The sequence below is a fragment of the Podarcis cretensis genome, assembly GCF_951804945.1.
Source record: "Podarcis cretensis genome assembly, chromosome: 12".
Classification (NCBI taxonomy): Eukaryota; Metazoa; Chordata; class Lepidosauria; order Squamata; family Lacertidae; genus Podarcis; species Podarcis cretensis.
Genome location: NC_137181.1, coordinates 10385969 through 10409964, shown reverse-complemented (window position 1 = coordinate 10409964; position 23996 = coordinate 10385969). Strand labels below are relative to the sequence as shown.

At 44.4% G+C, this 23996-nt stretch overlaps 1 protein-coding gene and 1 long non-coding RNA gene across 8 annotated transcripts in view; one reads left to right on the top strand and one right to left on the bottom strand.

The window, feature by feature from the left end:
* Positions 1–23996, bottom strand: part of SCN5A (sodium voltage-gated channel alpha subunit 5) — a 222509-nt gene that overhangs the window by 7646 nt on the left and 190867 nt on the right. For 5 of the 7 annotated variants that reach the window (XM_079996335.1, XM_079996337.1, XM_079996338.1 and 2 more), the window contains 3 exons: positions 23355–23477; positions 7311–7592; positions 552–605 (listed from right to left, as the gene is read on the bottom strand). In XM_079996335.1, coding sequence (XP_079852461.1) covers positions 552–605; positions 7311–7592; positions 23355–23477 — 459 coding nt within the window. The remainder of the gene's footprint in view (positions 1–551; positions 606–7310; positions 7593–23354; positions 23478–23996) is intronic. The other 2 variants (XM_079996336.1, XM_079996339.1) reach the window with 1 other exon arrangement.
* The window catches only part of LOC307199377, a 103379-nt gene that overhangs the window by 69858 nt on the left and 9525 nt on the right, over positions 1–23996 (top strand). The window lies entirely within an intron of this gene.

Sequence of the window (23996 nt, the reverse complement as noted above, 5' to 3'; positions counted from 1 at the left end):
TTTTAATTACGTTTGCTTGATGGCTATTTCTTTCGATGGGGCTAATTGCATTTAATGTGTCTCTTCTGTTAAAAAAAGAGTTAATGGCTAAAATAGTCCAAATTTCAAGGCTCACTATATTTTTGCAAGATCTTTTTATCCATTATCAAGGGAGGGACTTTGGTGTTTCTAGTTGCCAATTAAAGCATGATTAAGTAGTAAACTAAATAACACACATCATCAAAAAAAATTAGTATAAGAAGAAAAGTCCAAATTGATGCTAAAACATGAGCAGAAGTGAGAATGATTCACTGGAAAAATCTTCTGCACAAGCCTAATCAGTGGGCATCACTCATGAAGCTCCCATTTTAGTACAATGTAGGGTGCTCAGAATGAGTCACCTTGGCTTTTCTGTGCAGCTCCCATTTATTTTGATGGGGGCTTTGCAGGAGAACTTCCCAGTAGATTGTGTACATTACCGGCAATCAGGAGACACTGGTTCAAACACCATACAAAGAAATAAAATAATGCAAGACGTTAGTAGACAAAAGTCCTTTATCTGAGCAGCGCACCTCTCGTGAATCCACCGCAGCATACATAATTTCCATCCAACCTTTAAAAGTTGCCTAGGAAAAAGAAAAGCAATGCATGTAATTAAGACAATCATAATATGCATTTGCGTTAATGGTTACTTTATAGCTTTGTACCTTATTTGCACTATTATGCGGGGGGAAATATTTTTCACTGTTAGTACAATAAAAAAAACCAAACCACCCCATAAATTTTGGCTTATGTAAAGGAACAGAGTTAGCTATTGAGCAGGTTGTCTTCTATTATGGGGGACGCTTGTTTAATGACTGAAAGCAAGCTTTTAACAGGCACCAGCTTAGATCCTAAGACAAGTTAACTCAAGAAAGTTCACAGAAGGCTGCCATCCTCTTCTCCCTGCCCCCACTAAACAGCCATGGTGTGGGTCAGAGGCAGCATTGTGCTTGCTGGGACCGGGTGGGGTGACAGTGGGATGAACCCGGGGGTAATCACGTGTGATCTGAAGCTCTGGTCTATGTGTGATAGGGAGAAGGGAGGAAACAGGAGAGGCAGTCCACTTTGCCCTAAGTAGCACCCTGGTTTGTAATGGCACACATACTTCCTACCTGTGTGGCTGATGTCCACTGGTATTGGTAGATGACAGAGCTGGGAGGCCAACAGTAGGGGGAGCTAGAGCCAACGACAGGCAGAGCCAACCAGTCCTAGTTTTGTCATCCATCCCCCCATCCCTGCTGACTTGCACAAGGGGAAACACTGAAACTAAGGAGGAGAATGAAGGTGACAGGTAGTGACACCCCCTGGACTGGATGTAAGTGAGAAGGCAGGACACGTGAAAGCTGGCTGAGGTTGGAGGAGCATTGCCTCATTTCCTCTAATGCACCAGCCTCCCTCAGTAAAACCTGAGTGTGCTTTTTGGAACCGACATTCATAATATGAAAAAGGAGGGTTGAGAGGCCTGAGGCGATACAGCAGCTTGTTTCACTGAAACAAATGATGATTTAATCCTGTACTATTGATCCCTTTTGCAGGTGGTTTAATAGTTGCTTCCCAATGTTTCAGTAATCCTGTGGGTGGCAACCTGAGCCTCTTCTAGTCCCTTCCCACTTAAAAGCCGACTGTCTTGCCCAAAAGAGGTTAGGAGGAGGAGAAAGAGGCTGAACTGCCTGCTCTGTGGAGCACTCGCTCTCCAAATTGCTCTAATCTTTCTTCACAGCTCTCTCCCATTGGCAAAGCAATCTTCCATCTCTGCATGGCATTCCCATCTGGGGGCATGATTTGGCCAAGATTCCAGCTGGACTATAAACAGGGCGTTTAGCATTGGAAAAAGAAAGAACCCGACAATTTCTGAACTTCACAATTGCAGTTCATGAGCTGATCTGGATGGTAATAAGGCATTGTTGGATGGCAGAGCTGTCAATTATAAAGCTGTTTTGTCCCATCCAGCTCCCCTCCCCTTCTCCCCCCCCCCCCAACTCCTGAGGAGCCTAGTAGTAAGATAATCCAGGGCTCAGTTAGGCTTCTGGAATCCTTCGCAAGACACTTCTGCAAAGAAGTGGTGATATCGTGAAAGGCAGGGGTGGGAAACGTAACTGGGAGGGAAATAAAATTACGGGGGAATTAGTAACCACTTACAGACCAGATCTGAAGGTGGTAAGATCTTTATGGGAGTGTTGTGTGATATTGTCCTGCATGGCATAGGTCCAGCTAAAATACTGTCTGCTATTGAAATTAGTTATGGGCTGGTGTGTGTGTGTTGGGATGAGAATTAACTGCTGATAAATTCATCTTGGGGTCTCGCTTACAGCTGATGATTAGGCTATTGCATAGAAGGCGTGTGCCATCTGACTGTGGCTAACTCTGAATCAAACTAAAACAAAACAAGACCAGATAAGCAACCGAGGAAGGCAGTTACCTCAAGTTTGTGCCTGAAAGGGGTCAAGTTATGCTTTGGCCCAGGAGGCCAATGGGCCAGCTATGGGAGTGGGCAAGCATAAATCACCCCATGGGGCTGGTGGTTGTACCTGCCTGTGTAGGAAACAAACAACCCCCTTGTCTACAATGTTATCACCACCACTTACCAAAGCTGGTTGCAAAACCTTAGATCTCAGCTATCTATAACTTTGATACAGCAAGCTCAGCTCTTGTGAACTTTACCTCCAATGCCAATAACATTGTTTGGGAAAGCTGAGAAATAGTATGGTATGGAACTATGTCTGTCCCAGTGCAATGGGGAATAATTTCTTGCTCCTATGCACTGCAGTCTGGTCTTGTCTCTTGCCTAACAGAGAGGCTGTAGCTCCCAGCTCAACCTCTGGTCCCTTCATTAAAGCAGGGGTGGGGAGCTTTGGGCCCACAGCCTGAACGTGCCCCCCTAGGCTTTTCTATCTGGCCCTTAGTACTCTTTCCAGACAGCACCTCGACTCCCTGTGCCACACCCTCACCAGCCCTGCTCAAATGCTTTTGCAAAAGCCTCTGATTTTTGCAAGATTATACTGTATAAAGGCAAGAGTCACATCTATTCCTCTGTCTGCTTTTGCCTCTGGCCTTCGCCTGCCACCAGCACAGGGCCCCCAAGAGGCTCCTCTTGGGGGAAAGCAATCCCTGGTCTGAAGAAGCCCTCCCCCCTTGAATAAAAGGATCTTCAAGCAGCAGAGCTAAGCAAGACCTATATGCCTAAGCAGCTGCCAGTTTGAGCACACAGTACTGGGCTACATGTCCCAGCCAATGGTCTGCGTCAGCATAAGGCAGCTTCATATGTCCACAGGAAATCCTGCTCAGCCCCCTCTCTGACTTCTGGAATTTCATTAGGCATCATCACCCACACACTTTCGAAGCAACCCTGTCTCCTTGGAGGATGAAGAAGAAAGAAAGCCAACGTTTCCCAAGGAAGTTGAATGAACTGGGAGGGCTGAACCCAAAATGCTCTTTCCAATCCTGCAAAATGGGCAGGCGAGCAAGGGATATGTCGTTGCACAGGGGGCTACAAAAAGGGGGGGGGGAATCATATAGAGAAGAACTTAGTGGCATGGTGACCATCAAGGGAGAAGCAGGATCAGGCCTGAATAACAGGTGCAAGGTTATACTCAGCCTGCAGTGCTGTATCACAGATACAAAGAACAGCCATTCCTCACTTAGCCTACAAACACGCCATGTATTTAAAGGACATTGAAGCACATTGAAGCACTCTTTCCCCCAAAGAGTCCTGGGAACCGTAGTTTGCCTTTTATAGATCAACAACTCCCAACCTGCTTAACAAACTACTGTGTGTATGCAGCCTTGGTGAGGCTGGAGCATGTTCAAAAGACACAGACCACTGTATCCTGAGCATGTTTACTTGGAAGTAAGTCCTGCTGAGTTTAGTGAGACTTGCCTCCTAATAAGTAGAGCTTCCAACTAAACATTAGGAAAAACCTTATGACGGTAGGAGCTGTTCAACAGTGGTATGGACTGCCGTAGGTAGTGGCGGATTCTGGTTCAGTTGAGGTTTATAAACAGAGCTTGGATGGCCACCTGGCAGTGATTATTTAGCTGCAATTCCTACTTTGGACTAGATGCCCTTATGGTCCCCTTCCAACCCTACAGTTCTATGGTTCTGTGATAAGTGTGTGCAGGATTGCAATGATAGCATGCATTAGACTGAATGCCAGCGGGTAGATTGCTCCCCATCAAAAAGGCCTGTGGCCCCCCACAATTCCATCTAGTACTAATGGGGAAACAAAACGGTGATCCATCGCAGGCCCTCCCAAATTCATGTGTCAAATTTTGCTTCCTCTTTCGCTTTAGAGTGCTCTTTGCTATTTTAAGTCCCCTGTCTGAATATTACTAATTGCAAGTAGGGAGAAACAAACAAAAAGGTTGGCTCTCAAATTGTGCAGAGTCTAGAAATATTTGGTGCGTCATGACATCGATCTATGAAATGCCCTAGTAAATTTAGTGGAAAGTTAGAAACTGCAACACAGCACACAATGCTCCCTCTTTTTTCAAAAGAGACTGTTTCTATCCGTATAAAAAGCCACACATTTGCAAGCTTTGCTTTCAGGGTTGAAACAGGAAAAAGCAGGGATATATTTGCTCTGCAGTCTTCAACATGCAAGCTAATAAGCGCATCTGGTTCACCAGGTGTGAGCAGTGAAGACGGGGGCCTCCAATCTAATTCTCTCTTCTCAAAGTAGGAACTCCCCTACTACACACATTCAGGCCTGGATTGACTCATCATTTCTGGATTCATAAACCAGGAATAAGTATAGAAGCTGAGTCCTGCTCCTTGAGTCATCTTCCCTCACCCTCTCTTCCATTTCTCCCATTACACACCAACTTCTGCACCAACTTCTGGTCTGCATTAAGCCAGAGTGCCCCATTATGCCCAAACTGGGGGACACTGGCTTAACATTGGCTAACAAAGTAGGAGGTAAGTCAGGATGTGATCTGAATGCTCAGAGATGTCTGGAAGGGCACAACAGCTTCCAGCATAGGCTCATCAACATTCTTTGCTTGGTGTTCTCTGAAGAGTGCAAAGGTCATATAAGAGCAAAGCTGTTGAACTGGTAGCAGAACAGGTGGTGACATATTTGCCTTAAACCACCTTCCCTCCACCAAATTAAGAAACGACTTGCACCACTTTTCTCCTGACCCTGATTAACCATCTCAGTCCTGGACCAGTGTCTGACTGTACTCATGAACTCTTTATTTATTAATACCAGATATTTACTAGTTGCTTTCCAGGGCCGAGCCATCATGGCACAGTGGCATACAAAGAGGGATAAAAACAACAGAAGCTTAAATAAGCAGAATATGAAGCATTTTGCGGATACGGAGAAATAGGTGCCTGATTCTGATATGCTAAACTGTCTTATGCAATAGTAAAAATATTTTAAGACTCTCTTGAATGCCTGAAGAGGCTGAGTGAATATTAAATGGAAGAGAGTTAGTTCCATAACAACAACAACAACAACAACAACAACAACAACAACAACAACAACAACTTTATTATTTATACCTTGCCCATCTAGCTGGGTTTCCCCAGCCACCACCAAGCAGGACCACCACAAAGAAGGCTCTGTCTCATGTGCTCTCCAACCTATCTGATGGAAGTTGTACTCCAGAACATCTGAGCCAGGTGGAACAATGGACAGATATGATACAAGGCTGATTCCTGTGTGCTGAAGGTCGCTAGCTGAGAAGGCCTTTTCCTCATCCTTAAAGGGGTTAGATAAAGGCACAGTGGAGGAGTCTATCTACAACCATTAGCTAAATTAGGGAAACCAAACCTCCATGATCAGCAGTGGTATAGCTCTCAGTTCCTGCTGATGGGGACACATAACAGGGATTGGCTATCTCCATCTTTCCCAGGGGCATCTGGCTGGTTATTGATTTAGAGAACTTGCTCGAGGGGAGAAATGTCCTGGATCTGTAGTAGTGCAAGTGGAAATTCAGTTACACGACTTCCCCTGACCACTGCAACCTCTTGCACCCACTGGAAAGCTATTTCATTGTGGGATGTCCTCTATGAAGAGCAACCACTCACACGAACCCGTCCCCCCCCTTCTCTCTGCTGATTTCCACCTCCCTCTGCAGTCTTCCTTTGGGGAAGGGATGTAGCTCATGCTTTGCCTGCAGAAGGTCCCAGGTTCAACCCTAGCATCTCCAGGTGTGGCTGGGATAGAGACCCTTGCCTGAAATCCTGGAGAGCCACTACCACTCAGTGTAAGCCAACAGCCTGACTCTGTATGAAGGCGCTTCCTATGTACAACTCATGCTGTTCCAGAGGGTCCCTCAGATCTCGGGAATCAACTGGGGGGCTGCAGTGGAGGTATGAGAAAGACCCTTCAAAAGATTTTCACTCAAGCTATTCTAACCCACTGTTTCTTGGATCAGATTTGTCTGAACTCTACCCTGGACATCCTATTTTCCACACTGTTTTATGATTCAGACTCCTTTATTGGATCAATGCTGTTGCTTCCTGTTTGAAGTTTATTAACTGTTACTGTATTGTTTGTGTTGAAGGGTAGCTTATAAATTCCTTAAATTAATTGATGTGCAACCCTACCCCAATAACAGGCATACTGGCATAACAACATGGAATATTTAGACAGTTCATTGGTTAGATTAATCAGTTCAAACTGTTTCGACTGGCTAAATGGATTCCTCCAATTAATTGGCCAACAGATCTATCTGTCTATCTAAGCTTCAAGTGCCATACATGTTCTTAGAAAAGGCATTCCAGTAAGGATGGGGCAGAGAATCCAGATGTTGCTGGATAACAGCTGCTTCCATCCCTGACCACTGGCCATGTTGGTTGAAGCTCATGGGACTTCAACAACCCTTGGAGGGCTACAAGTTCTCCATCCCTGCTTCAGAACTATTGGGTTGCCCTCCCCAAAAGGCAAATTTATGCAAATTGATTCAATCATTCAATCATCTACAGATCATAATGTTCCAGTCATAATGTCTACTCCAGCTTCATTAGTGCTAAAAATGTATCTCTTCTCTAATGCCCTGGATTTGCCTATGGTTATTACCAAATAGGCTTGGGAGTGCCTGGTTCATCGAACAGTCTACACGATTATTGACAGGCTACTCTGTTAAGGCTGAAGATGGTCTTATGGTTTTGCTTTGCTGTGTTATACATTTGACCATTTGTGAACCACTCTGTGCAGGGTGTGTGTGTTTAAATTAAGAGGGGTGTATAAATGAATTTATTACTAAATAAATACATTGACTTAAGATTCCTTTGGTCAGTGTGACTGCCTAATAAGAACATGAATAAGTAGTAGTGAACTTACCACTTGCAGCAGAGCCAGGTAGCCTGCACCAACATTATCAAAGTTGACCCTCACTTTTGTCCAGTATAGCTCTCCAGTCTCATTCAAGTTTTGGCAATCGCTCTTGTTGTTGACCAATGTTTGGTTCATAGGGTCATCACCTATCGTGTTGTTAATGCATTTCCCAAACTTCCCAGAAAACAAGTTGACTCCCATGATGCTGAAGATGAGCCAGAAGATAAGGCAGACAAGCAGGACGTTCATGATAGAAGGGATGGCGCCTACCAAAGCATTGACCACCACCTTCGATGAATGAGAAGAAAGAACACAGTTATTGCAGGGGTTCTGCTTTAAGTCACAACTCCAAAGTTGCTATTCTACACCCACTATCCTGAGTTTGGCTGGGACTCTTACAGAAAAGCAGAATGACATTCAATGTCTTTAGCAAGAACGATGTTAAACTAGTAGAATACGTTTCAATGGATTCATCTAGGATCCTTCAATTGAGGAACATCCTCTAAACTGTCTATGTATGATGAAGTCACTGAATGAACACAGCCTAGTAAAGACTAGGCAACACCATGCCCATAATACTGAGTGTACAATGTCTTGGCTGCTTTTGATGACTGATGGAAAATCAAGTTGCCAGCTCCTGACCCAGGGACACCCATGCTTTTTAACAGCTCCAAGGAAACGAGAAATTATTCAGAAGCACAACAGGAGTTCTGCTTCCTACAGCTGAGTGGGGAAAATGACCGACTGCAGTGCCAGAATGCAAGCCACAGTACCCATACGTACAATGTTTGGCTGAGCTGGAGCAGATACACCAATAGCGAAGCCTCTGGTTCAAGGCTAGCTACAGCTGGTGCCAAATGAAGCCTGCTTCCTAGTTTATTCAGCTAGTCAGAAGCATGTTACTTTATACACGGTTATGAAGCTGCAACCCTATACATACTTACTTGGGAGTAAATCCTATTGAACTCAATCAGACTTACTTCTAAGTGGACATGTATAGGATTCACAAGTCCTTTGGACAGATTGGGTATTTTAAAAAATATTTATTGTCAGCTACCTCCTGGTTAGTAGTGGACTGCGTAGCATTGATCCTCAAAGGTCTAAGATGGAGCAGCCACCCTCCAGGTGTTTTTTAGACTAATTAATGAAATGGTATAAGTCCATAATGGTGTACTACCATCATAAGCAGCCCAATTTACATAACTGCTTAAACTAGTTCATTGTGGCTGAAGGCAAGACTCATAATCCAAACCTTAACATAATCTTCAACTGGGACAGTATTGTTCCTCAAAGGTCTTCCACAGGGATAGCCAGCATGGCTCCCTACAGATAATGTTGGAACTCCAACTCCCATTGGCCCCAGCCATATTGACCAATGGCCAGGGATGCTGGGACCTGTAGTCCAACTTCAGCATATCAATGACTCTCGATCTAAAAGTTAAATATAATCTGGGCTGGAGGCCAAGACACCACTGATTAGAAAACAAAGACATGCTGGAAGGCTCGTGATAATAGCCACGGCATATACATTCTACCCAGTCAGTGTTCCAAGTCCTGTGGCAGAGGGACAGACTCCTATACACACCTTACACCTAAAACAGCCTTCCACAACCCTCAAAACGTTGCTGGACTCCAATTCCCATCAGCCCCCAGCCAGCATAGCCAATGGAAAGGGGTGATGAGAATTGTAGTTCAAAACATCTGGAATGGGGAAGGCTGATTTAAAGCAATACGTGAGGTATCCATGGTGCTGATTTGCACAATCTTTCCCCCCTTTTGTAAGAGGAACGAATTAGTCACCAGCTTCTATTTCACATATTGAAATGCAAGCTGGGGGAAAGGGATGCATCCCTGTCCCTCCAGTCCTAATTTAGAGTTGGATTGCCATCCTGTAAGTGGGCCAACTGGGTCTGCCACTATTTAACCCTTGATTTCATTTCCCCAGTACACCTTATATTGCCACCTCCCGCATCTTATTATCTACAAAAAATCTACATTTTTTCATGGACTGTAAAGAGGATCATAAGCAACACAACATGTTTAATTGGGCATGCAAAATAATACTGTACAATTAAGGATATGATAATGTACGATCCGGCCCAAAGCCCAGTGATGTCAGGGAGAATGATGCTGATTGACTTTTGGAAAGGTTTGGGACCAAATAAGACATAGATCAATCAAGGTAATACCATCTAAGGAAGAAAAGTCACATTTGCAATATGGTTCTGAAGCAGCAAAAATGAATTATGTAGCAAACACATAGTATCGTCCCTGGCAGGAAATAGTATAATGGCCACATGCATTCCAATGGACAATATGGCCATCAAATTACGGACACATCACTCAATATTTTGAACCACCATATGTACAGTACAAAGGGTTTACATGCATGCAGAACGTTACACTGGGGCCCAATCCAGCAAAAGGGAAGTCACGATCCAGCAGCAGAATGGAGCTGAGATGCATTAACTTAAGTTCTATTGATTTAAAACTGTGCTTGGTTCAGTCATGGCAAACTTTTGTTGGACTGTTTCCATCTTACTGAGACATATTAAAGGCTTGGGAAGTCTTATATAAATCTGGCATTATCACAGACACTGCCAACTCTTTGTCAAGACTGAAGCAGAGGGGTGCAATAATTGGTCTACCCTTTGTGGCTTTCTCTGAATTTGCCTCCTGCTTTTCCGAGAGCTCCTAACTTAACCTTCCTCCCTTTCTGCTTACATTTTGGAAACTGAGACAAAGTGGTAGTGAACTGGGGAGGGGATAACATTTTGAGTCATGTGTGGATTAAATTATGGGAAACGTCACTTCTTGTCGTCTAACAGGCCAGTGTCTGACTTTCTGACAAGCCCATAATATAACATTGATTTCACCATTAGTATTTGCAGTGTCTGTAAAGGAGAAGAATAGAAGGAGGATCACAAGACTCTATATATCAGAGGAAGGCAATTTGTTCTAGTGCATTGAAAAAAATACTAATGATGATGACTTTTTAAAAAATGTATTTTAGAAATCAAGGATAGGGGAGTCATTTGTTTTAATTGTGAACAAACATTCTTCTTTTGTAAGGGGGGTGGGAATGTGGCCATCTAAATGTTAAAGGTAAAGGTAAAGGTACCCCTGCCCGTACGGGCCAGTCTTGACAGACTCTGGGGTTGTGCGCCCATCTCACTTAAGAGGCCAGGGGCCAGCGCTGTCCGGAGACACTTCCGGGTCACGTGGCCAGCGTGACATCGCTGCTCTGGCGAGCCAGAACCGCACACGGAAACGCCGTTTACCTTCCCGCTGGTAAGCGGTCCCTATTTATCTACTTGCACCCGGAGGTGCTTTCGAACTGCTAGGTTGGCAGGCGCTGGGACCGAGCAGCGGGAGCGCACCCCGCCGCAGGGATTCGAACCGCCGACCTTTCGATCGGCAAGCCCTAGGCGCTGAGGCTTTAACCCACAGCGCCACCTATCCAAATGTTGCTGGACTCCAAATCCCATCACCCACAGGTCAACGGTTGGGGTGATGGGATTTGTAGTCTCAACAGCATCTGGAGAGTCTCAAGTTCCCATGTGTTCTGTTGGTATAGAACATTAGTACTGACACTTGCAATGTAATAATTTGCTGGGGCAACCCAATCAGATGGGCTGGATACAAACAAATTGTTGTTGTTGTTGTTGTTGTTGTTGTTGTTGTTGTTGTTGTTGTTGTTATACACTGGCTTCCTCTTGTTTAGTACGTTCTAATACAATGTCTGCTGTATAAAGTTGTGCTGCTTATCCCTGGAAGGAAACAGGAGGGACTGCTGTGGGACAAAGGATTTCTATGGAAACAGGAGAGATGTGGTCAGTGACTATCCTGCAGAGAACTGGACCGTGTGTCAGGAATGTGGTCAAGGTGCGACTGGGGTGCGCAGTAATAATAAATAAAAATAAAAATAAAAAAACATTATTTATACCCCACCCTCCCCGGCCAGAGCAAGGCTCAGGGCAGCTAACACCAATAAAATTACAATAAAAACATAATAGAAGGGGAAAAAACCCCGATTAAAATGCAGGTTAAAATACAATTTAAAATGCAGCCTCATTTTAAAAGTAGCCCATAGATCAAAACCATGGGGGGGGGGGACATAAGGGTAAGATTGAGTCCAAACCAAAGGCCAGGCGGAACAGCTCTGTCTTGCAGGCCCTGCGGAAAGATGTCAAGTCCCGCAGGCCCCTAGTCTCTTGTGATAGAGTGTTCCACCAAGTCGGGGCCAGTACTGAAAAGGCCCTGGCCTTAGTTGAGACCAATCTAACCACCTTGCGACTTGGGGCCTCCAAAGTGTTGTCATTTGCCTTCCGTTAAGAGTTTGGGTGTAATCCTTGACGCCTCCCTTTCCATGGAGGCGCAGGTTACAGCAACAGCCAAGGCGACATTTTTCCACCTTCGCTGCATCAAGCAGTTGGTCCCTTACCTTTCCCGCCCCGACTTGGCCGCAGTGATCCATGCGACGGTCATCTCCAGGCTTGACTACTGTAATTCGCTCTATGCGGGGCTGCCCTTGAAGCTGTCCCAGAAACTCCAGCGGGTACAGAATGCTGCAGCGAGGCTCCTCACGGGGTCTCTGCCATGGGAGCATATTCACCCAGTGCTTTTCAAGCTGCACTGGCTCCCGGTGGAGTACAGGGTCAGATTTAAGGTGCTGCTTTTGACCTTTAAAGCCCTTCACGGCCTAGGACCCTCGTATCTACGGGACCGCCTCTCCCGGTATGCCCCACAGAGAGCCTCAAGGTCCATAAATAGCAACACCTTAGTGGTCCCGGGCCCTAAGGAAGTTAGATTGGCTTCAACCAGAGCCAGGGCCTTTTCAACTCTGGCTCCAGCCTGGTGGAACGCTCTGCCTCATGAGACCAGGGCCTTGCAGGATCTGATTTCTTTCCGCAGGGCCTGTAAGACAGAGTTGTTCCGCCTGGCCTTTGGCTTGGAGCCAATTTGATTCCCTCTCTCTCTCTCTCTCTCTCTCTCTCTCTTTCTTTTCCTTCTCCTCCTGCGATGAGGCTACATTTTAATATTTTAATGTTCCATTATTTTAATGTTGTATTTTATTTTTGTTTTTAAGTTGTAATCATTCTTCTTGTTTTTATTATTGTTTGTAAGCCGCTCTGAGCCTGGCCTTGGCTGGGGAGGGCGGGGTATAAATAAAAAATTATTATTATTATTATTATTATTATTATTATTATTATTATTATTATTTGTGGACCGTAAGGTCCTCCGCGGGGCATGCCAGGAGCACTTATGTGAGCACTTAAGCTCACATAAAATAGACAGTAGCATCCATGAGACTGCACATCTGCATTGGGCTGATAACAGGGCTGGCCGGCCCATCAGGTGGACTGAGGCAGCCACCTTGGGCAGCAGAATCTCACAGGGCAGTGCCCCTACAGACGCCATGGAAGCATGGAGAAGTGGCAGCTTCCAGCGAGATCTCACTGTCTGGAGGTGCCAGAGATTAAATCGGGCAAAGCAAATGCACTCTGCCACTGAGTCATGGCCTCTCCCTAATTAGCCTTAGGCTCTGTCACTGTTGTATTCTCCTCTGGTTTCCTTTGAAAGGAGGGCAGGGAAAAGATGTGCACAATTATAGTCTGCTTTTCTAAGAGTGTTTGGTGGAACTTCATTTCTTATGTGCCGAATTCAGATATGCAAAACTCCAAATCGCAGTTTGGCTTTCATTATGTGCTTTGCTTTTATTTTTCTACAATATCTGCTCCCTTATCTATTTGGAAAATACAATCTCTGTACTGCTTTTATGTTTTGCAACTCTGATTATAGTCTCTCTGTACTTTTCGATTTTGCATTAATAAAAAGCTTAATGTAAAAAAACCCCAACTGTTTTAGAAAAAAAGTTAAAGAAGAGCAGGGGAGGGATGTGAACAATTAATCGTAATGCTCTCCTAAGATTCATTGTCGTTTGTCATTCATGGCTGTTCCTTCATCATAAATCAGTCACTGTATTCCTGGCTCGAGGAAGAAATAGCCTTCATGGTAGCCTGGAAAGCAAGAGTAGTAGAACATTTTGTGCTCAACAGCAGTGTAGCCTATGGTGGTTATGAGTGAGATCTATGCATGTGGATGTGTTTATATCTGCCCACCTTTTTCACATGAAAACCAGCAGATAAAATACTTTGGGCTTGTATGTCTAATGTCCAGAAACATTTCATTTAAGAGCTGCTTATATTTTGTGCCTGCTCGTGCGTTTCTGTGATGTCTGCGGCATTTTTGTTGACCCAATTAACATTATTCAAATTAAAAGTACAGTGTTACCTCAGGTTACGAGCTTAATTCATTCCGGAGGTCCGTTCTTAACCTGAAACCGTTCTTAACCTGAGGTACCACTTTAGCTAATAGGGCCTCCCGCTGCCGCCACATGATTTCTGTTCTTATCCTGAGGTAAGGTTCTTAACCTGAGGTACTACTTCCGGCTTACCGGAGTCTGTAACCTGAAGTGTTTGTAACCTGAGGTACCACTGTATTAAGAAAGCAGCTCCTGTTCAAATACTGGCCAAAACGAAATCTTTTGTGCTGGCTGTGTGTGTGGCGAATGCAACCACACACATTTGGTCTTTGTTCAATGTTCCTCTGTGCCAACCCAGAACTACTGCGAATATACTGCGTGGCACACACGTGAGATTTTAAGACTTGAATTTCCAAATGAGGAACGCTGTGGGAAAAGGGACATGAACACATTCAAGACACAAGCATGTGGGTTAAGCGGGGTGGGGGTGCAAAAGTATCCACCAGGCCATGCAATGCCCAGCCTTCTCTCTCCCTTCTCTCCTGTTGCCTTCTGAACACGTCAAAGAAAGCTCATTCAGGTAACAAGACAAGGTACAAAAAACTTGGACACAAAAACATTTGGAGGGCAAAGCTACCCATGGCTACTCACTATGTGCAGGGACACAAGACACAATAAGAAATTGAGTGTTTGGGGGGGGGGCTCGTTTAATTTCATTGTACAATGACAATAAAGCTATTATTATTATTATTATTATTATTATCATCATCAGTTGCTGGGAATCACAAATAGGAAGGAGTGCTTTCAGGCTTCCCAGAGGCATCTAGCTGGCCAGTGTGAGAGCAGGATGCTGGACTAAAGAGACCTTTGGGCTCTTGGATGTCCCAGAGCAAGAAAGCACAATTCTCTTTGAGACCCACTGATGGCAGCAGTTGGGCGTTTAGAAAAACGTGAGGTTATTACCATGACTCAGCGTGAATGGTGAGTTGCAAATCTAAGAAAGCTTGTCCTTCTAGAGCAGCCGTTCTCAACCTGTGAGTCCCCAGATGTTGTTGGACTACAAATCCCATCATCCCTGAGCTCTGGCCTTGCTAGCTAGGGATGATGGGAGTTGTAGTCCAAAAACATCTGGGGACCCACAGGTTGAGAACCGCTGTTCTAAGAGTCTAGGATGTTTAACCTAAGCTTCTTTTCCTTTCCTTTAGCTTCACTGAAAAGAATGCAGATTGTAAAGACCTGCTCTCTCCAATTGTATATGTGTCAAGAAAACAGCAGATCGGTTTCCTCAGTATTTTCTGTCTTGCGGAGGCCAAAGGAACCCAAACTGAGCTCAGACTGAATGAAGGACAAATGAGACATTACTTTATTCATGAGATTAGAAATTCTGCAAATGGCCTTTTATAAAAGAGCTCCTGATCTAGGTGGGACTATGAGAAGGGGCGTGGAATTTAACCTTTTGCTGAAGTCCTGCTTTGGATCACTGTTCCACCCGCCCCCCAAAAAGCCATCCCCATTGCTCCAGTTCAGGAAATGAGAAGAGGCACCTGGTTGCTGATAGAAGGATTGAGAGCCAGCGTGTAATAGTTAGGCATATTGGACAATTACTAGGGAGATCAGGGTTCAAAAAAAACCCCTTAGCCATGAAGCTGGCTGGGTGACCAGTCACTGTCACTCAGCCTAATCTGCCTCACAGAGTTATTGCAAGGAGAACATGGGAAGGTGTGGGAGAACCATATATGCTACCATTAGCTCCTTGGATATAAATGCAATACAACAACAACAACAACAACAACAACAACAACAAATGTCACATCTAGTTTGCCCCTGAAAATGACACTTCAACTCCTTGCTTGGACATAGGGAGTTGCACTTTCTCCACCTGTTGCAGTGAAGCAGCAGCTGATGCCAGCAATTCTGCTCTGCTGCCAGGACAAAATGCCAAAACAGAAGGTTTTTTTAAGGAAGCAGAGTGAGTGGTGATGCAGGGCATATGTACTCGTATCTGAATGTGCAACATACTTGGGTCCCCGTTGCAGCAGTTGGGCATGCATGGCTACAAATGTACACATGCATTCCTTCAGGTACTTGAGGGTATGTGTCTTGAATCACAGGTCCCCAAAACCCTGGTTTTGGAACCTTATTTCCTACAATGCCAACACTCTGGGCACTCAGCAAACCAAGCAGACTACCAAGCTCTGTAGGGTCAAGGCCACCCTCTAGGCTTCAGAAACAGCCCAAATGCTATTAGCCAACCTCCATGACCAGGCTGTGAGCCAGCTCCTCATTCTAACCAATGCCATAAGAACAGAAGATGAGCTTACTGGATCAGTCCAAAGGCACTTGTATAGTCCAGCACCCTGTTCTCACAGTGGCCATCCAGATGCCTGTTGAATACAACAGCACTCTGCCCACCTGCAACTCCTAGTATCCAAACAACCCATGTTGCAAAAGAGAACGTGTTGCCTAAGGTAAAGGTAAAGGGACCCCTGACCATTAGGTCCAGTCGTGGCCGACTCTGGGGTTGCGGCGCTCATCTTGCTTTATTGGCCAAGGGAGCCGGCGTACAGTTTCCGGGTCATGTGGCCAGCATGACTAAGCCACTTCTGGTGAACCAGAGCAGTGCACGGAAACGCCGTTTACCTTCCCGCCGGAGCGGTACCTATTTATCTACTTGCCGTTTGACGTGCTTTCGAACTGCTAGGTTGGCAGGAGCTGGGACCGAACAATGGGAGTTCACCCCATCATGGGGATTCGAACCACCAACCTTCTGATCGGCAGCTCCTAGGCTCTGTGGTTTAACCCACAGCGCCACCCGCATCCCTAATGTGTTGCCTAGACACCTGCAATTCCTGACAAATGGTATTCAGAAGCACCTTGTCTCTCATCACAGCGAAGGTAGAGCATAGCCATTGTGGCAAGTAGCCTCTGCTCTGACTTCTGCCTCGTTTTGCACTCTGATCCAGAACTAACCACCAGCCCACCTGGGCCACATTCTGTGTCTGTGGACCATTGTTTGCCTCTCCAGAATCTGAATTCTGATCTGCCTGTGCTAGAGCTCAGCTATGGGCCCCATGGTGCTGACTCTGAACTTGGGCAAGTTTTGACAATAGCCCTCAGCAACCTAGTCTACTGCATGTGTGCCACAGTTCAATGTCTCACTGTGTAGCCCACCACTGCATGAACCAGTCCTGAGCAAGAGTTTAAAATAAAAACAGGAAGGAGGGTGGGGGATGGAGGTGTATTCGCAGAGATCAAGGATGGGGAAACATTTGACCCTTGCCTCAAGGTACCTTCCCTTCACATTCAGTCCTGATGCTCTGATTAGCCCACCATCATAGGCCCCATTAACTTCAAAGAAGTTTCGCCAAGTCCATTGGCTTGAAAACTAGGCTATTGTCTCATAATGTGTTTCCACAGAATGAACCTACGAGCTATTATCATCCTTCCCGCTTGATGTATTTGTACTGGGGTATTAAAACTACTTAATACATGTCTTATACGGGCTGAATTTCCTTCTGCACTCTAGAGCATATCGTCAGCTGGTAATAATGCTACGTTTTACTGTCCGTAAGCCATGGTTTAAGTGTGGCTAAATCTACTAAAAATAAAATGACTTGATTTTCCTGGGGCGTGTGTTCGTAATTATTCCTCACTCAAGAGAGGAAGAAAAGGGCCCAGTCCAGCACAGCAGGCACTAGGGGTGGAGGAGAAATTCGACTCACAACACATTTACAGCTGAATGTATCAGATTAGCACTTTCAGAAACCAAACACAGCTAGCCTTTGAAATTTGCACTTATGTGATTTTTGTGATGCAGTTCTCCAACCAAAACATGCAAAAATGCAATTATTCAGGAAAAAGGTGCATTAAATGAAGGTATTTGTGAAAATAGCGTACAAAAATGCATATGCTTGAAAAAATATGTACATTAGTCTAAACTGCATATAAGTAAAGGGACCCCTGACCATTAGGTCCAGTCGTGACCAACTCTGGGGTTGCAGTGCTCATCTCGCTTTATTGGCCGAGGGAGCCGGCGTACAGCTTCCGGGTCATGTGGCCAGCATGACTAAGCTGCTTCTGGGGAACCAGAGCAGCACACGGAAACGCCGTTTACCTTCCCGCCAGAGTGGTACCTATTTATCTACTTGCACTGGTGTGCTTTCAAATTGCTAGGTTGGCAGGAGCACGGACCGAGCAATGGCAGCTCACCCCGTCGTGGGGATTCGAACCGCCGACCTTCTGATTGGCAAGCCCTAGGCTCTGTGGTTTAACCCACAGTGCCACCCGTGTCCCTAAAAATGCATATAGAATTGTGTTAATTAGGGAAAAACTTGCACTAAAATGCTAATGAATTTTCATGAGGATGTTTTTTCTTTAAGCTTGCAAATTGCTGCAAAATGTGGAGGGCTGATTTAAGATGGAGAAAAGGAGAAAAGGAGAGAACCAAAACTGACAGATTCTTCCTTCCCTAGCAGTAACACATGCACAGAGTCAGAAAGTAGTTGTCTGCCTTGGTGGTGAAATAGGAGGCTTGTGTTCAAATCACAACTAAATTATCCTCAATTTTTAGGGCGGTCCTGTGCCCAACTTTACAGACAACAACCCTCTGTTTTGAGGGCAAACAGGCCTGCTGCTCTTTCCCACCAGGCAGAAATGGACTGTTTGTCCTATTTAACTGATAATAATTCTTTCTAAATTTGCACCTATGTATATCAGGCTTCCTCAACCTTGGCCCTCCAGATGTTTTGCTTAAATAAAATAAAATTATGGACCTTGTTAAAATGAACATAAAGTCTGATTTTAACAGAGACATTATGCAGAAGTTCAGTTGGTTTAGAGCGCCAGGCAGGGCCTTTTTCGTGGTGGTTTCCTAATGGAAGATCTTCCCTTTTATAGTACAAGTTCCATTCCTGGTGGCATTTGCACAAGCAGTGAATACATTCTAAATCTTAATTAATTCATTATTATTATAGAACTACACAATGTTTAGAAGGCATCTGAAGGCAGCCCTGTATCAGGAAGTTTTAAAGGTTTGACATTTTATTATTACATTTTTATGTGCTGGAAGCCGCCCAGAGTGGCTGGGGCAACCCAGCCAGATGGGGGGGGGGTATAAATAATAAAATCATTACTGTACTACTACTATTACTATTATCTGCATGGCTTGGCAATATACAACTGAAATTTTTTAACTTATGCTTTTTAAGATTTGTATCACCAACGTTTTACTTAGAGTAAACCTATGGAAATTAATGGGCCTAAATTTGTCATGTCCACTCATTTAAGTGGGTTAAATCTGAGTATAACTAACATTGGACCTAATCTGTGCTTTAATTTGTGTTACCGGTACATGGTGTTGTCTCATTTCATTTTGTTCTTTCATGTAAATCCCTTTTGGGGTGGGAGAACTGCAACAGCTGAAAAGCAGCCTTTATTTTTAAACACACACACACACACACACACACACACACACACACACACACAAGCCAAGTGATGATTTTATTTATGTGATGACTTCTCACTTTTTGATTCAAATGATTTCTCAAAACAGAGAAAACTAAAAAAAAACTAACAAACAGTGCAAGTCTACTCAGAAGTAAGCCCCACTGAGCCCAGTGGGATTTACTCCTGGGGAAGTATGTCTAGGATTTCCACCTAAACCTGCAGTGTCAGCTTAGCAGCAGGCAAGAATTATAACAAATGGGACTAAGCTCCACTATACTTGGAAGCTGAAATCCTGCTTTAAAAGAAAACCTGTGTAGGCTGCCCAAGCCCTGAAATTTGATGACTCTTAAGAGGTAATAATTAGAAGAACCTGCAGGACTAAGAGGCCTCACAGCAGTTTTTAGGGTGCCCAAATTGTAAGCAGCTGCAGAAGAAATGGATTTGGCAAAATGGGCTTTGACCGATGTCATTATCTCTGCATTGATCTTTGCACTTTTAGTATACCAAAATGAACATAACTCAGACACACTCATATAACCAGTGCATCTGAACAAAAGCACTATGCCCCTTTTAAACATATTGCATGTATTCTTGATTGACAGAGGTGCCCTCACAAAGGAAAGGGAGTGGTAAATAAACACATGGAGGGCACCAGGTTGGCTGATCTGACCCTATGGCATATTTTCCAGACTGATATCTTTTAGAGCACATTAACACTTTGTACCAGCCTTCCCCTAAGTGATACCAGCACCCAGCAGCTGGGGCCGATGGGAGTTACATAGAATCATACAATTGTGGAGTCCTGACAAAATGAATCATACAAGCAACATTGGTCCAAATGCTGTCCTAGACAGAAAATTATATATGCAAATATGGCACAGACATGCACAAGGGAACCAAAAAATACAGAAGGGATTGCAATCCTGCACACACACACACAAATGCTATGTTCACAAACAAGTGAGGGCGTAAACAAGCATATTAATGTCTACATCTCCAATTGCAAAGGTGCTTTGAAGGAAAGCAAGCCATGGGCTTCAAACGCAAACTCTTTCTTCCAAACATTTACATATTTGACAGAACATCACATGCTAGCAATGATAATTTGGCACATTTGTGAGCATTTGCTTTAAAAGGGGGGTGGGGAGAAACAGCCGTATCTGCTTATTGCAAACGCTCCTTTTCTTTTTTAAAAAAGAAAACATTTTGTTGTTTTTGACAATGTATTTGCACAACGGAATTCTGCACTTTTTGTTTCCGAATTTGAACTTTGTGGTTTGCATCACCTCTATTTACATGCATCTAGCTCAGAACTCTTGGAAATAGAGGGGAGCCTGAAACACTGCAAACACAGAAACACAGAACGGGAAGCGGGGCAGAAGACCATCAATTCCACCTTCCCAGCTGAAGGCAGGATCCTTCATGCATTGTGTGGGTCCAAGCAAACAGGAGGCCACAGGATGTCACAAGCCATGAATAGGAATGAGCAAGGTGCGACTCATTATGTAAAGCCAATGCTTCTGATATCTGCATGCAAATGGCCCGAATGCAAACATGCACACACCGTTTATGGGATGGCAAGTGACATGTGCAATGAAATGGAGAAGAGGAGAGAGGCGCAGGGAATGGCATGCATGGCAAGCGCAGCTAATCCAGGCATTTCTTGAGCAGGAATCCTCCAAATGATTTGGCCACATTTCTTTTATGTTCACATTTAAACGCAGCTGTAGTGCACACTGTCTGTTTGGGAAAACTTTCCACCTGGTGATGGGTTATTTGGGTTTTTAGAAATTGAAATTTGGTAAAGGGTGTGAAAACGAATTTGTGCATGAGAGATGAGAGGCTATAGGCAAAGACATCACAACCCCAGGGTCCATTCTCAATCCTTAATCCTACATAAAGATCAGTGCTGTGTGCTAAATTTCAGCCGAGCCTGGTAAACTCTAGAGCCAAGATGCAAACTATGGCCACATCTACCCCATACATTTAAAGCGCTCTTATCCCTCTTTAAGAGTCATGGATCCCCCATGCCCCAAATCCTGGGAGTTTCAGTGTTTCCTAAGGACTCTCAGATCCCTTACCAATGATAGCTCCCAGAATTCTCAGGGGAAACCGTAACTCTTAAAGTGGAACAGAGTGCTTTGAGGGCTCATCCAGACTTCCTTTTGTGCTGCGTTTCTAGTCACAGGCCTGCGCTTTACAGCACCATGATGGCAGCTCAGTCGGTACAGCATGAGACTCTTAATCTCTGGGCCCTGGGTTCGAGACCCAAATTGGGCAAAAGATTCTGGCATTGCAGGGGGTTGGACTAGATGATCCTCGGGATGCCTTCCAACACTACAATTCTATGTCTGAATGCTTTTTTATTCCCCGTGAAAACCCACTCTTTACTGCTGAATTGGAGCAAAACGATTCAGGAAAACCTGAATTGCCGTTTGTTCAAATTTAGTGTTAAAAAGCTACTGGGAAGAATGGAAATAGGGGGTTTAGACACAGCGCTTTAAAGCACAGACGTGCACATAGAAAGTGAAGGGCAAAAAGTGTGGATGAGCCCTAAATGTATGCAGTGGAGGAGACAAAAAAGCCTCAGAAAGACTGGCAACAGCAAACATGAAAATATGTTTGGTATTGTCTTCTGAAAGATGGCTCCCAGGCACCCAAATGTATTAGCATTCCTATGGCAATTCAAAACTCCTCAAGAGCACCAGGTTGAGGAAGGCTATTGTAGCCAATATAACTTATGGCTGATTCATGCATTTGACATTTTTAGGTTCAACAAATATCTGACTTGTGGGTTAGGGACATCACATGTATGTACTTTCAGTGGCTGGGTTCTTGTGAACAAACATGGCACTGGGAGCCTAATCTTTCTCTTAACACTGCCTTGGCTTTGGTTTATTGGGTGGCTAGCCCATTTCAAGCCATGTGCACCATTTGCAGCGGGTGCCCTATGGTTTTATTACACCATTTAAATGTGGGGGTTTTTCGGTAGCTGAGTTCAAGCAAAATGTTAATCATCTCATGCGCTGGTCTAGATACAGACTGAAGTAGTAAAATATCTTGGTTTAGATGAGTCTATAAGTGTAGGGAATGTATGTGCCCTGGAAATTGGGTGGTGCTCTCCTGCCATGCCCTCTCCTTGGGCACACTTGAGACATAACATTTCTCTAACACCTACATCCACGAAGCCCAGAACAGCTGGATTTAAACTGTCCAGTTTCCCAGCCCTTTGCAAATATTACTTCCAATGTGTGGGCATTTGGTAGTCACAGAAGCAGGAGTGGCACACATGCTAGATAGGTGAGATCTTTTCCTAACGTGGGGATGGCTCTCTGCATTTAGAGCCTTGTTCAAATAAATAGCTTCAGGCAGAAGAGGAATCTTATCTGTCTATGTTAACTCTTAATGCAGGATATAGTAGGAACGAGGAACTGTAGAACTATATAGTGTACCAATTTGGACATCACACCAAACCATAGTTTAGCAGGCAAGAATGAGATGCAGGCTTAGACACTCTTCCTCCCCTCCCAGAAGCAAAGCCTATGGTTTTTGCTTAACCAGTGGTTTATTTTTAACCATGGCTTGTTTGAAATGTGAACTTCAAACCATGGTTTATGAAGCTGGCTTGTTCAAACAAATCACACTTAAAACTATCGTTTAGGGTTCTGATATCAGTGGTTAATCAAAAGTGGAAGCAAAATTTTCTGGACTCTACTTTGTAGCTGCGCTGGAGGAGAAAAGGGGGAAATGCATGGATCGGGGGCTCTCCTAGGCTCCTTCGCATCACTATGAACCACGGTTTGCTGTAACACCCAAAGGCAGCCTTTCTGTGAGGGGTCTGGTTGATGGCAACGTTTGCCTCACCTTCTGGCAGCTTTTGTGGGTGCACAAAAGGCCACCTTAAAGCTGGAGAAGCCAAATTGTTTTCTTTGGAGCACCTCATTACTGAGGCAGATTTGTCAGCCAGATGTGCGCTCAGCCTGAAATGTGTTTGTAAAGTGCTGTAGGACAAGGAATGTGGCAGGATTAGCTCATAAGGGAATCCACCAGGGTGGGCATCAGTCAAAGCTGAAGCTACTCCTACAAGCAAGCTGGATGAATTTGTCAGAGGAGGAGGGAGGCGAAAGAGGGGGCATATTGCAACATATGGCATTTATCAATTGTTTCATTTACAGCTTAGGATGAAAAACGAAAACAAAAACACAACTAAGGAATGAATGAACAAATGATGGAAGGAAGGAAGGAAGGAATGATGGCCCTCACAACATGCTGGTGGGTGTCCATGGACAGGTGGGCTTCGATGATGGGTCATGTGGGTTGTTGTTTTAACTGAATCTTACCCTCATCCCTTCAAATCGTGATAGTGCTCTTAAGGGTCTCAGAGCTCTGAGGGTCCTAAGGGATTTAATGGGACCCATTTCGGAGTATCCAAGTGTACTAGCTATGAGGCTTACTAATGAGACCTGAATGGAGACACAAAATGGAAAAGTCCAAACCATTAGCACAAATCCTACCATTCAGCTTCTCTTCTCTGGATTTTCACCTGTAAAGATAAGCCTGGTTAATCAACTGATGAAGAAAGAGCCTAAAAGGAGGAAAAATATATAGCATTAACCCAGCACGAAGGCAGGGGCAAAACAACCCCGTCAGCATTCTCATGCATAAAAATCATTTCCAGAAGACCTTCAGGATATAGACCCATTCACTGATTTCCAGTGCAAAATGAAACCACAAGACTTCAAAACCAGAGGGAACCCCCATCTTAAATGTTGTCTTACTTTCCTCAAGGTGACCACATGGAGCTCCAACTGATGTCAAACGTTGGTCAGAAAAAGGAAGAAAGAAGGACCAGCAAAGTCTAATTCTGGCAGTGTTTTCCTGAAACACAAACTTTTTGTGTGTGCAGTTGATTTGAATTTTTTTTATATAATTGAATGGAAACAGCAGAGATGTGGGCACAGCTCCCATTATTAAATTATGCA